This window comes from Microcaecilia unicolor, chromosome 3 (assembly GCF_901765095.1).
Source record: "Microcaecilia unicolor chromosome 3, aMicUni1.1, whole genome shotgun sequence".
Lineage (NCBI taxonomy): Eukaryota > Metazoa > Chordata > Amphibia > Gymnophiona > Siphonopidae > Microcaecilia > Microcaecilia unicolor.
Genome location: NC_044033.1, coordinates 452,673,937 through 452,688,989, shown reverse-complemented (window position 1 = coordinate 452,688,989; position 15,053 = coordinate 452,673,937). Strand labels below are relative to the sequence as shown.

The following is a 15,053-nucleotide window of genomic DNA, read 5'->3' as shown; positions in this document are numbered from 1 at the left end:
GGGGTCTATTTTTCCTCTCGTGGTGTATGTTGTTCGTTCGTGTTTGTTGATTGCGTTTCTGTGTATTTTTCGCCAGTGGAGGGAGACATGTGCTTTATGGTGGTCTGTCCAAAGTGTGGGTGTCCATCTTGTGTCTGTAAGTAGGAGAGTTGAGTCTGAGTCGAATTTGTGTGTAATAATGTCTAGCGTGTGTCCCTTTGCATGTGTTGGTTGGGTATTAGGTGCATGTAGATCCCAGAGTTTTAAGAATTCTTTGCATTCTTGTGTGCCAGTTGAGGTGTCCTATTATGAGGATGTTTGAGGCAGAGACACATGTGTTTGAGATGAAGTCCATGAGTTGCGTTTGGGAGTCTTTCCATTTACCTGGTGGTCTATAGAATAGGATTGTGCTGAGGTGTCCTTGTAGGTTCGGATGAGTGATTCTTGTCGAGGCTATTTCAAGTTGTGGTGAAGTGGATTTGCCAGTGGTTGTGATGGTGAACTCGGATTTGTAAATTATGGCTATTCCGCCACCTCTTTTTCCAGTTCTTGCCCAGTGGGTTATTTTGTAATCTGGTGGGCATGTCTCTTTGATGGCAGGGTCTGTAGGGCTGTGGAACCATGTTTCCGTGATGAATAGAAGGTCTAGATTCTCTGTGGTGATCCAGTCTAGTATATCTATTGAGTTGCTTACTGCTGATCTTGCGTTGATGTATCCTAATCGGATTGAGTGGTATGGTTCAGTAGGGAGGTTAGATGTGTTTTTATTAATTGTCTGTTTCCTCGGCGGTTGAGTTTGTCGTTGTTGTTTTTTTTTCTTTTCTCTTTCTGTTGGTGGTGTTCGTATGTGGGGGTTTTTCCTTTTGGTTGGTTGTTGTATTTTTGGTCTGGTGAGTTATTAATAGGTCGTGTATAGAGTTGGTGAATTGTGGTTGGGTTGTTGTTGATGTTGGGGGTGGTCCATGCGTGGTGGATTATGGGAATGAGGTAGATTATTATTAGTAGCTTATTAGTATTCATGTTTATAATGCAGTGCACTTAGAGCCAGTTGTAGTCATGTGATAAAAGCAATACATTTAGAGACAGTTATGAGCAGGCGCTAAAGCGCTGATGCAGTGCCTTGCAAAATAAAGTATTGTCTTAGAATTAGAGAGTAGAGCTGCGATATTTGGTCAGTTAGATGTTTAGCAAGTCAGTCAAGAGGCAAGGCATTGAAAAGCATTTAGAAGCAGGATATTTAGAGCATTTAAAACATTTAACCATTTAAAAGACCTTTAGAGTAAGATATTAGAGCATTTAAAACATTTAAAAGGCCTTTAGAGTAACATATTAACATAGTGGATGACGGCAGGAAAAGGCCTGCACGGTCCATCCAGCTCGCCCCACAAGGCAAACCCACATGCGCTACTTCTGTGTATACTCTACCCTGATTAGTGATCTTAGTGTAGCAGGGCAATACAATCATTTATATTAGCATTAAACGTTTATGTTTAACAAGTCATTTGTAAGGCAAGCATTTAAAGCATTTAGAAGCAGGGTATCTAAGGCTGTTAGAATGTGTTTAAGACAGCTATTTTTAGCAATTCATTTAAAGGCTAGGCACTGGAGAGCATTTAGAAGCAAAGCATTTGAAAAAAAAAATTATTTTTTTTTAAATGTGTTTAAAAGTAGTGTTGCCTTTAAAACATATATGCTAGCGAGTTTTCTTAAGAGTCCATTGTTACAATGTTTCAAACCTCCGTCGATCGTCCGGAGCAGTCTCTCATGCGACCTTCTCATTCTGCATGGTGTCGTGGCGGCTGGTCACGAGCCGGGTCGATCCCAGAGGGTTCGATGTGGTCACTCTCAGCTCGATGCAAACAGCCAGGCGGTAACCGGGTTCCAAATTTAGCCCCGTGATTCTTTCAGTAAAAATTTGCCGTCTCTCTTCTCTCAGATGGAAAACGTGCTCTCCTCTCCGCTTCTAGTGGGGCCTTTTGTCTCCGGACCCACGTTAGCCCTTTCTCCGGTGACTCTGTTCTTGCCCGGAGGAGGTATTCCGCCTCTCCTAAGGCTGCGGGGGTCTGGAGCTAGATCACGATCTCGGCGGAGCCTTCTTGTTGGAACTCCACGCGATCCTCCAATTTCCCGGGGGCTTCGTCAGTTGATTTAGATCGCTGTCTTTCAGGGACACAGATCTTGCTCGGGGAGGTGAATCCTTTTGCCTATGGCGTCGGGCCTCGGATCGCGATTTCAACAGGGCAATTTTGCTTAGGACTCACCTAGAATTTGCTTAGAATTCGGTCCTCTTGCGGAGCTCCCGTCTCGGCGTCCGTTCAGTTCGCCATATACCAGGCAGATCTCAGCAGCGCCGGAGGTTGGAAGGCCTGGGCCCCAGCGTGAGGGAATCTTCCGCTCTCCACCTTGGTTTGCTCCCGGGCTGTTTCCTCCAGGGAACGCGGCAGCGGTGTGAGAGTCTTCGGGAGTGGAAATTCGGTTCCCGGACGGCTTGTGTCCTTCCTGTGTTCTCGGCGGGTGGATGGCCGCTGGACGGTCGGTTTATTTGATGGTGTTTTCTCGTCCGGTGGTCTGTTTGGAAGGCTGCAGGTTCGGTCGGGCTGACTGGTGGCCACGAGGTCAGTCGACTCGATTGGTGGTCTCTGCCCTCGTCTTTCTCGGTCCACCAGATCTCGCAGAAGACGTTCTGCTGGTCCACCTAGGTTCCGAATTGGGTCAGCGTCCGTTCCCCGCAATTCTATAGCCAATCTCAGCTGTTTTGTTGTTGAATTTCGGCCGGAGTCTACGGAGCTCTTTGTTCCGTGACCTTTAGGTAGCGGCCATCTTTATTCCCTTCCCTCTCCCGATATCCAGCAGCTGATGTGGTTTTGAGAACTGAAAAGGCATAATTGATAGGTCATTTACAAGGACATGAAGAAGAAAACATAAAGTTTTGAAAGCAAATTAGAAATGCATTAAGCAACTCAAATTAACATTCATCACCTGGAATGAATTTGCTAGTCTTTAAGTACACTAACATTGCCAGTATTATTTTATAAGTTAAATTATGGATCCCAGATAGACAATATTGTTGTTTTCTTTTGCACACAAAGCCTGTTATTTATGGAGATTACGGAATCCTCCAATATTTTCCAACTGTCTCCTTTTTCAATATAGATCAGCAGTAAATAAATACTTTCTTGTGATCCAGCAAGATATGGTTCATTGTTAATTTCATTGTTGTTCTATTCCCAATCACTAAGCATAAAAGCCTTACAATATTTTATACTTTCTTATTATGTGGTGCATCCAACCCTGGCAAACCTTAGGGAAACAGATAAACAAATTTAAATCTTTTAGAACTTATTACACAGTACCAGCTTCTAACCCATATGACTGGCTTCGTCCACCCTATTTTCTGAAAAAAACATCAGTGTTGTTTAAAGTACTAGGTCAAAATACTTAAGTAAAAGTTAAGACAAATGTGTATTTTGATAGTTAAGTAAAAGAGTACTCTGAAAAACACATAAAAAATTTACTCAAGTAAAAGTTAAAAAAAGTAAGTGACTAATATAATACTTTTGATTAATATGTTTGTATATCTGTTTATTAAGGGCCCTCTTTACTAAGCTGCGTTGAGGGCACACTAGCGTTTTCAGTACGCACTAAATGCTAAAGACACACATATACTCCTATGAGTGTCTCTAGTATTTAGCGCATGTTAATTTTAGCATGTGCTATAAACGCTTGTGCGCCTTAGTAAACAGTGCCCTATATTTGATATACCACTAATGGCAGTTGTATCAAAACAGTGAGCACAGTAAATTAACATTAATTAAAAATTAAAATCAAACAGTTAACAAAATAAGAGGAATGCTGATCAATAATCTGTGGCACAAGTTGCAAGTGGAAATACCCAATTGACAGCAAGTGACAAAGCATGAGCTCAGAGTCAATTGTAACCTGGAACAGGATTATTACATGTGACCACCTTATGAAAATTGTCTACTCCATGCCAGAGCGATGCCAACTTGTCCACAAGGATAAGTAGCAAAAAATCTGTTTTACTGTTCTGGGATCTTGCTAAGTACTTGTGAGCTGGATTGGCCACTGTTGGAAACAGGATACTAGGCTTGATAGACCTTCAGTCTGTCCCAGTATGGCAACGTTATGTTCTTAAGTTCTTATGTTCTTAAGATGCGGCCCAGGAGCATTGCGAGGTGGTTTGGCTGCGGTTATTTTTACAGTTTTATTGTGGCTTGTGGAATGCATCTAGTGCACACCACAATGTTTGGTATAGTGTTTTTATAGTAATGGGCTGATTTACATGTATTTGCATCATGTAAAACATGCAAATGCATGTAAATCAGCTCATTACTATGGTGAAGATAGATTCAATGCTATTTGCACCAGATGTTCTGTTTAAAAGGAAATTTCAATAAAAATTGTTTTGAAAATATATCTACCAAAACGTTTGCAGCCCATCTAATTGAAGGAGAAAGAGAAAGTCTACACATTCTGTAAGAAGCAATACACTTTGCTGGAATGTAAGACAATTACTACAACTACTGTTAAAATTTTTATCCTTGATGATTCAATCCACTTGTTTCTCTTTTAGTAAGACTAAATTCTGAAAATGACGGTCGCTCATGTGAGTTTATTTGTGAGTCATTATTAAGTACAGCACTGCGTACGTCTAGTAGCGCTATAGAAATGATTAGTAGTGTTAAACCAGCACATTTAAAAAGGTGTTCAATGACTGCACTGTCAGGAAATGGAGTGTTCAGTGTGATAAAAAGTTCCTTCAAAATACTGATGTCTGACCGGATCTGTAGGTATTGACCATGGGAATCTTTGTCTGAAACACTTGACTTCCTTATAGCAAAGAATGCTTTATCATCATCACCATCACTATTATCTGCTTTAGAAATAATCAAATCATGTGAAGATTTATTAGGAACATTATCAAGGAGGTATCTGATATGTTGTTGACCCTTGTGTAGAGTGTTCTGACTGTCAGTCCACACGTGCAAAACTTGGGATGCAGGACTGGTGCTGCAATTGCTTTTGAATCATCAAATAGATCAGAGAAGCATTGACCAATTGCATTTAAGAGGGCATTGAAGCATTGATCAATTGCATTTAAGGGGGCATTCACAAGAGGCTTGCAAGTTGTTGTTGATGCTTTCTTGTCAAGTAAGTGCCTGGCAAAGTCTGGTAATGGTTGGCAGCAAGTAGGCCATGAACATCTTCTTTTCTGACTGCAGAATGCTGAAAGATTGAGCAACTGGTTTCATTACAGAAACATAATCAACCAAGAAAGTCAACTCACCTGCAGTCAGTCTTGGAACTTCCAATTTAGTGCAAACAGCATCGTATCTATCTTCACCATGCTGATGTTCCAATCGAACAAGTCTCTCAACTGCTGAGTGTACAAAATTCCATCATGTTTGGTTTGTTTTCTTGAGGCCCAGTCCAACTGAATCAGTTACTTCATCAGCAGCCAATGTAGATCATCCATATTTATTCAAAGTCCTTGGCATTTGGCAAATGCACACCGAGATATTTTCTTGTAGGTCAAATTACTTTCAGCTTTGTCAGCATCAGTAGTAGACACTAGGTTTAATGTATGGCAAGCACATCACTGATGACAAGGAAGTTTGCAGACATGACTTCCACTGGAGCTGAAAGTTCCACAGACATTGAATGTCTCAATGTCTTTGCCATCTAATTCATCACTTGCATTTTCATCTTCATCTTCATTATCATCGTCAGACTGTCCGAATACAGATAAGGCTTTCACAAAGTTGGAGCCATTGTCTGTTGTTCTAACAATTTTCACTTGATGGCAAACTCTGTATGGATGTCTTCTAGAACTGATGCAAGAACATCAAATGTGTGTGAACCTTCTTAGGGCCAGACAAGAATACTTTCTCTCTAAAGACTCTTTATCAGTCCAGTGGACAGTCACTCCAATGTAAGATTTTCCATGGGATGACCAGCAGTCTGTTGTGTTAGAAGCATATGTCTGTTCACAAAGAATCAGAAGCAGCTTCAGCTTCATCTCTGTTGCAGAATCACAGATTTTCTGCTTCAACGTGAACCGACTCACTGTTCAGTTTTTCTGGAGACCAGTAACCAGTTCAACAAATGCAGGCAGCTCCACTAGTTTCATAGGCTGTGTTCCCTGAACAGCAAAATTTAAGACAAGATAATCCACTGTTGTTTGCGTGACAAGTTTACATTAGCAAAACTCTGTTCCAGTTTTTGCTGCTTCATTCGGTTTACTGAGGAATCATATTTTACTTTTTGCTTCCTCTTTCTTACATTCAGTGTTAATTTTTGTTAGGATGCACTCTGTGCACATGTTTTTTGTTTTTTTTTTAATTTTGATGGTGAATTAGCAAATATTCACATTCCATGTATTTCGGTGTGCATAATAAGCATACGAGGATGACAATATTTCCATCTATACTTTTCAACTTAAACACTGATGTCAAATATGGCCGTGGATATTCCATATTATTAAATGATTCTGAATCACTCATTATTAACCTGGGGGAGGAAGGATTCAAACAGAGATGTAGAGAGATTATGCAAAAAAAAAAAAAAAACCATCAGAAAATTAGAGCAGTGACCCCTTAGGAGTCCTTTTACTAAACTACGTAGGCACCTATGCATACCCAACATGTGTCAGTTTTGAGTTACTGCCTGGCTACTGCGTGGCCCTTGCAGTAATTTCATTTTTGATGTGCGTCCACTATGCATGCCAGAAAATATTTTTATTTTCTGGTGCACGGACGGTAATCAGGTGGCAATCGGCATTTTACATGCATAGACAATTACCGCCTGTTTACCGAGTGAGACCTTACTGCTAGATCAATGGTAGGCGGTAAGGTCTCAGACCCAAAATCGACGCGTGGCAATTTTCATTTTGCCGCACGTCCATTTTTGGCAAAAAGTTTAAAAAGGCATTTTTTATAGGTGTGCTGAAAAATGATTCTGCGCATGCTCAAAACACGCATCTACACTACCACAGGCCATTTTTCAGCATGCCTTTGTAAAAGGGCCACTTAGTTAATACACAATCATCAAGGATATTAGATTGTTGATATTAACATTTTGGAAGTGAATGAAAGAACAATTTCACAGTAGCTGCTTAATGTGTAGGTTTTTTTGGTTAAGTTTATTTTATTTTTAATATATACTTCCTGTGCTTAATATATAAACTCAAATCACTTAACTGATTAACAAAGGTTACAATGATGTCTTATCCTCTGAGCAACATAATTGCCTGGTCTTGCAATGGTTCATTTAGAGGCTGATTTACTAAAATGAATTAATCTGTGCAAATGTTAACCTGAGCCACTGTACGTTTTAAGTGGATCATCCCTCATGACAATAGAGGTCAGTGATCATTAACATGCATGCTTATGTCTATTCATAGGATTTGTTAGACCGCTCTTCAAAAACAAAAATTCACATAAAGCTGGTATATATTTCTATCTTAAAAAAACAAAACAAAAAAACCCCACCTGTGCTAACATTAGTGTGGGTTATTGTGCTTTAGTGAATTGTAAATCTGCTTGGTATGTGCATCTTCTGGGGCTCATTTCTAGCAAGCGTCTACTACTCCATCTGTCTGCTTTCTTCCTCTAGTTGGTGAATTCCTGAAAACTGAGAAAAATAGAGTACAAAATTATATAAAGACCTCATTGCCCTTTGATTTCTTTCCCAATTATTTGCATTAGTATGTTGAAGCCAAGATCTAGCCTCTTTGCAAAGTATTCATATCTTCTTGAAAATGTTTTTAGAATTAGATTTGTAATTTTGACCATTGTAGGATATCTGAAGTGATAAGAAAACTTGTAGGTCAATACATGCTTTTAAAATCAGTGCAGTATTTTAGTCATACAAAGGGATAGTTTACATACAAAAAGTGGTATTATCTCTTAATAATCACCTTGAAATGTGTTCCCACAATCCATAATAGTTTAAATTGAAATGGTGAAATATCAATCATACTTGGTATACCAACAGCTATGACTTAGGCTGTTGGAGTAGCATAGAAATGTCCTCCATGTGACCTGATGTTTTTACCAATATTCAAATTCTATGACTGGGCATGTTCCATTTTACATATTCATATTCTTATTAATTGTGATGTTGCAAACTTTATATATATGGAATTTCCCTCAGAGCCGGTGTATTCTATAACAAAGCGCATAGATTTTAGAAACGTCCACACCATACCCCCTCTCAACTATATATATATATATATATATATATATATATATATATATATATATATATATATATATATATATATATATATATATTCATTGTAAGCTGCTTAGATTAGTCCTCATGGATTGATTTGGGAGGGTAATAAAGTAATAAAACATAACCAGAACATTATGAAAGATGAGTATTACATGACACAGTGCATATAGGATACAATTTTGAGGGGTCATGCCTCACATTTCTAAGGCACATTGAGAATCTACACACTCAAGTACATTTTTTTACTGCTCCTTTACTTTGGAATAATCTTCCAAAGACAATTCATGAAGAAATGAATTTTAAAAATTTAAGAGCTTATTGAAGACCTGTTTTATAAATTTAGATTTTGATATTCATCCTGTAGAGGAGAAAAAGATATATTGATGAATGTGGAAAACAAAATCCCTGGGATTCTATATATCGCGCCTTTATTTCCTTGCGGAAATCGAAGCGTATTCTATAACAGTGCACATAATTTAATTGGTTAACTAGCTAATCAGCATTGTCAATTGGATGTTAACAAGCAATTATCAGCTAAATGTAAATTGGCGCACATCCATTTTGGGCCTGAGACCTCACTGCCACCTGTTGACCTAGTAGTAAAGGCTCACGCATTAACCAGGCAATAATGGTCTACATGCGTACAATGCTGATTACTGCCTGGTTAGCGCCACGTGCTGGAAAATTTCCGGCGTGCTTATTGGATAGGTGTAAAAAATGAAATTACCACCCGGGTCACGTGAAAGCTGGGCAGTAGTTCAAAACTGATGCACGTAGGATGTGCGTTGGCACCTATGCAGCTTAGTTAAAGGGCCCACAAGTGTATTCTGTAACATGGTGCACTTAAATTCTAAGTCACATAGTTGAGAGGGGGTGGGGTGTGGACGTTCTAAAATCTATGCGCTTTGTTATAGAATACACCGGCTCTGAGGGAAATTCCATATATGACACCTAAAAATTTGGTGCTGAAATAAGTGTCTACTAAGTGTATTCTATAATTATTAATTTAGATTTTTGCTCATCCCTTTTTCAGTAGTAGCGCAACGTGAGTTACATTCAGGTACACTGGATATTTTTCTGTCCCAGGAGGGTTCACAATCTAAGTTTATACCTGAGGCAATGGAGGGTTAAGTGACTTGCCCAAGATCACAAGGAGCAGCACTGGACTTTGAACTGGCCACCTGTGGATTGCAAGACCAGTGCTGTAACCACTAGGCCACTCCTCCACTCAATGCCTAGATTTAGGCGCCGATTATAGAATATGCTTAGTTGATATTTCAGCACCTAAATCTACATGCATCCATTTACACCAGTAAAAACATGGTGTAAATCCCAGCACATAGATGTAGGCACACTGGGCCATACTCTATACCTACTCTGTGCTCATAGTCATACCTCTCACGCTGAAAAATAAAAAATATTATTCAGCACGGGAATTAGTGCGTGCTGATGGCCATACTACCGCAGTGTGCCTCAGTGTGTCCCACAGCATTGCCAGTAGGCACACGCTTGTGCCTTCCGCAGCTTAGTACAAGGGCCCCCAAATGTTTTATTTATCACGTTGTGATAAACTAAGGTGCATTAAACAAAAATAATACAGAATTTTGTAATTTAATATGTATTAAATGGCAAAAATCCTGTGTTATTTCCTTAACATGCATTAGTAACTACTCCTTGTTTTCTTGATCAGGTGTTTTTTGCAGTTCAGCGGCTTTGTTCTACTGAGGATATCACAGGAACTCTACAGCCTGGACTTTATCTTTACTCTTTTGTAAAGCACTTTTGCCATAACATAAGAGATTTACCTGACCCTCGGGGCATGCCCTTGTGCCAAAACACAGCCCTGTCGGGTCGTTTTTCTGCTGTTTACATTAAAAACTTCTTTGATATCCTCCTTGCATCTACCTCACTTTTTTGTTTGCTGCTCACATCCACCTGATGTTTTTTCTCCTCCTTGTTTTTGCTTGTTTTTCCTGTGGACTGTGTACATATTCTTCCCTTTTGAACATTGCCCAAGGAAACACAACTTACAAATGTGTACCAGCTTTGCTGCTTATGACCATCTAACCATGATTCTTTTCTTTTTCAGGTGCCCACATTCAATTCCAGAATTTTTCCAGTGAAGCTAATCATGACTTTCTTGAGATTCAGAATGGACCTTACCACACCAGTTCCCAAATTGGTAAATTTAGTGGAAATGAACTCCCTTCATCTTTGCTAAGTACAACTCATGAATCACTCATTCACTTCTATAGTGATCACTCTGAAAACAGGCAAGGGTTCAAGCTTTTCTACCAAGGTAAGATAAACATGTCCCTTTAAATACACTGAAGTTTAATTTTGATGAGTTCTTTCATGTAAAAATAAGAAAAGACATTTGGGGCTAAATTCAGTTAGTCCAGTACTTTGCGTTTACCTGTGTTGCTATTGCAGATATCAGTTTGCTTTAGTTTTTTTTCCTGTCAATCCAATTCCTTCTTTAAGCTCAACCTTGGCAACAGCAGTAATAATTTAAGGGCCATTTTATTAAAGGGTGTTATGCCGTTAACACGTGGGTAGCCGCACACAAACAGACTGCCACAGAAACACATTAAAGCATTTGCAGTATTTTGCCTGTTTGTATGTGTTATTTGTTAAAAATATTTGGGAGGGGGTGTGTCATGGGCAGAGAGTGGGCATGGACATGTTAACCACCTATTCTCCGAGGACAAGCAGGCTGCTTGTTCTCACTGATGGGTTGACGTCCTCGGCAGCCCCCTCCATCGGAAAGTTTACTAGCAAAAGCCTTTGCTAGTCCTCGCGCGCCCATGCGCACTGCGCATGCGCGGCCGTCTTCCCGCCCGAAACCGGCTCGAGCCAGCCAGTCTTCTTTCGTCCGCGCTCGGTACGGTCGTGTTACGCCGTTCGTGCCCCAGAGAGTCGACCTCGCGCGTCCTTTTCGACGTGTTTTTGTCCTTTTTTTCTTCAAAAAAGTTCGGGAAGTGCTCCGGAAGTGTTCCGGAAGACCCTTTCGGGTTTTCTGCCCTTCCCGTATTTCTCAGTTTTTTGCCCCGTAAGTTTTCTTTCGTTGTCGGGGTAGGCCTCGTTTGGCCTCGGTCGAGATTTTCTCCCTCTAAATTTTGGTGCTTCAATTTTCGCCATTTCGGCTTTTGATTTCGCCGGCGTGATTTTTCCGCCCATGACATCGAAGCCTTCCAGCGGCTTCAAGAAGTGCACCCAGTGCGCCCGGGTAATCTCGCTCACTGATAGGCACTCTGCGTGTCTTCAGTGTCTAGGGGCCCAGCACCGCCCTCAGAACTGCAGTCTGTGTTCCCTGTTACAAAGGCGGACTCAGGTAGCGAGATTAGCCCAGTGGAACGTTTTGTTCTCGGGCTCTTCGTCGGCATCGGCACCGGAGGCATCGAGTGCATCGACGTCGTCAGCGTCCGGACCATCTTCCTTGGCTGCCGCTCCATCGACTGCATCGAGGCATCGGACCTCTGCATCGGCGCCGAGGCATCGGGCGACTGTATCGACGTCGGTGGTACCGAGACTTCGTCTGCTGATGTCGTCGGACAGAGGTGCATCGTCAGGAGTGCAGGTGAGGGCTGTCCATTCCCCTGCTGGTGGCGGTGAGCCTTCGGGTGGGTCTCCTCCTACCCTGAGGGCTCCTGCGGTACAGCCCCCCCGGGATCGACCTTCTTCGGTCTCGGCCCCAAGGAAGCGACGGATGGATTCTACGTCCTCCTCGTCGGTGCCGGGGAGCTCCGGTGACATGCTTCGGAAGAAGTCGAAGAAGCATCGACACCGGTCTCCTCCCCATGTCGGCACCGAGAGCTCTGGGTCGCCGAGGGATTCGGCACCCAGCAGGCATCGGCACCGAGAGGACCGCTCACCCTCTGTTCAGGAGGTGTCGATGCGCTCCACTCTGGACAGCCCGGAACAGCCTCCTCGCCCGGAACAGGTTCTGACGTCGACGCCTGCATCGACCTCTCAGCCTTTCTCTGCAGCCGCTCTAAACGAGAGCCTCCGGGCCGTTCTCCCAGAGATTCTGGGAGAGCTGTTGCGCCCTACCCCTCCGGTACCGGCGGTGCTTGCGCCTCCGGTACCGTCGAGCATGGCGTCGGCTGGCTCATCGCCCAGGTTGAGGTCCCCGACGTCGGTACCGCGTGCGGTGCCGACCGCGGCCACCTCCCAGGAAGGCTCCCCGACTAAGTCGGCTGAGGGAGCTTCGCCAATGCGGGCGAGGGAGTCTTCCTCTCGACGCCCCCACCATGGACGGGGTTCCACCGAGTCGAGCAGGGCGAGGTTGCAGACACAGGTTCGTGAACTTGTGTCTGACACCGAGGGTGAGGCCTCGTGGGAGGAAGAGGAGGACCCCAGATATTTCTCTGACGAGGAGTCTGAGGGTCTTCCCTCTGATCCCACTCCCTCTCCTGAGAGACAGCTTTCTCCTCCCGAGAGTCTGTCTTTTGCTTCCTTTGTCCGGGAGATGTCTACGGCCATCCCCTTCCCGGTGGTTGTGGAGGACGAGCCCAGGGCTGAAATGTTTGAGCTCCTGGACTATCCTTCTCCACCTAAGGAAGCTTCCACTGTTCCCTTGCACCATGTCCTGAAAAAGACATTGCTTGCGAACTGGACCAAACCACTAAGTAATCCCCACATTCCCAAAAAGATTGAGTCCCAGTACCGGATCCATGGGGACCCAGAGCTGATGCGCACTCAGTTGCCTCATGACTCTGGAGTTGTGGATTTGGCCCTAAAGAAGGCTAAGAGTTCTAGGGAGCATGCTTCGGCGCCCCCGGGCAAAGACCCTAGAACCTTAGACTCCTTTGGGAGGAAGGCCTACCATTCTTCTATGCTCGTGGCCAAGATCCAGTCTTACCAGCTCTACACGAGCATACACATGCGGAACAATGTGCGGCAGTTGGCGGGCTTGGTTGATGCTCTTCCCCCTGAGCAAGCCAAGCCTTTTCAGGAGGTGGTCAGGCAGCTGAAGGCGTGCAGAAAATTCCTGGCCAGAGGAGTTTATGACACTTTTGATGTTGCGTCCAGGGCCGCTGCTCAAGGTGTGGTGATGCGCAGGCTCTCATGGCTGCGTGCCGCCGACCTGGAGAATAGACTCCAGCAGCGGATTGCGGACTCGCCTTGCCGTGCGGACAACATTTTTGGAGAAAAAGTCGAGCAGGTGGTAGAGTCTCTCCACCAGCGGGACACCGCATTCGACAAGTTCTCCCGCCGGCAGCCTTCAGCCTCTACCTCTACAGGTAGAAGATTTTTCGGGGGAAGGAAGACTGGCCCCTATGCTTCTGGTAAGCGTAGGTACAATCCTCCTTCCCGACAGCCTGCGGCCCAGGCTAAGCCCCAGCGCGCTCGCTCTCGTCAGCAGCGCGCGCCTCAGCAAGGCCCCGCGGCTCCCCAGCAAAAGCAAGGGGCGAGCTTTTGACTGGCTCCAGCAGAGCATAGCCGACATCCAAGTGTCAGTGCCGGGCGACCTGCCGGTCGGGGGGAGGTTGAAAGCTTTTCACCAAAGGTGGCCTCTCATAACCTCCGATCAGTGGGTTCTGCAAATAGTCCGGCAAGGATACACCCTCAATTTGGCCTCCAAACCTCCAAATTGTCCACCGGGAGCTCAATCCTACAGCTTCCAGCACAAGCAGGTACTTGCAGAGGAACTCTCCGCCCTTCTCAGCGCCAATGCGGTCGAGCCCGTGCCATCCGGGCAAGAAGGGCTGGGATTCTATTCCAGGTACTTCCTTGTGGAAAAGAAAACAGGGGGGATGCGTCCCATCCTAGACCTAAGGGCCCTGAACAAATATCTCATAAAAGAACAGTTCAGGATGCTTTCCCTGGGCACCCTTCTCCCCATGATTCAGCAAAACGATTGGCTATGCTCTCTGGACTTGAAGGATGCCTACACACACATCCCGATACTGCCAGCTCACAGACAGTATCTGCGATTTCAGTTGGGCACACGCCACTTCCAGTACTGTGTGCTACCCTTTGGGCTCGCCTCTGCGCCCAGGGTGTTCACAAAGTGCCTGGCTGTGGTAGCAGCGGCACTTCGCAGGCTGGGGGTGCATGTGTTCCCATATCTCGACGATTGGCTGGTGAAGAACACATCCGAGGCAGGAGCCCTGCAGTCCATGCAGATGACTATTCACCTCCTGGAGCTACTGGGGTTTGTGATAAATTACCCAAAGTCCCATCTTCTCCCAGTGCAGAAACTCGAATTCATAGGAGCTCTGCTGGATTCTCGGGCGGCTCGCGCCTATCTCCCAGAGGCGAGGGCCAACAACTTGTTGTCCCTCGTCTCGCGGGTGCGAGCGTCCCAGCAGATCACAGCTTGGCAGATGTTGAGATTGCTGGGCCACATGGCCTCCACAGTTCATGTGACTCCCATGGCCCGTCTTCACATGAGATCTGCTCAATGGACCCTAGCCTCCCAGTGGTATCAGGCTGCTGGGGGTCTAGAAGACGTGATCCACCTGTCCACGAGTTTTCTCGAATCCCTGTATTGGTGGACAATCTGGTCCAATTTGACCCTGGGACGTCCTTTCCAAATTCCTCAGCCACAAAAAGTGCTGACCACGGATGCGTCTCTCCTGGGATGGGGAGCTCATGTCGATGGGCTTCACACCCAAGGAAGCTGGTCCCTCCAGGAACGCGGTCTGCAGATCAATCTTCTGGAGTTACGAGCGATCTGGAACGCTCTGAAGGCTTTCAGAGATCGGCTGTCCCACCAAATTATCCAAGTTCAGACAGACAACCAGGTTGCCATGTATTATGTCAACAAGCAGGGGGGCACCGGATCTCGCCCCCTGTGTCAGGAAGCC

The 15,053-nt window shown here is 44.4% G+C and overlaps 1 protein-coding gene across 1 annotated transcript in view; it reads left to right on the top strand.

Moving 5' to 3' along the window:
* Nucleotides 1-15,053, top strand: part of CSMD1 (CUB and Sushi multiple domains 1) — a 2,896,277-nt gene that overhangs the window by 2,425,463 nt on the left and 455,761 nt on the right. Inside the window, exon 41 of the mRNA XM_030195161.1 lies at nt 10,328-10,537. Within this exon, the coding sequence (XP_030051021.1) occupies nt 10,328-10,537 (210 nt within the window). The remainder of the gene's footprint in view (nt 1-10,327; nt 10,538-15,053) is intronic.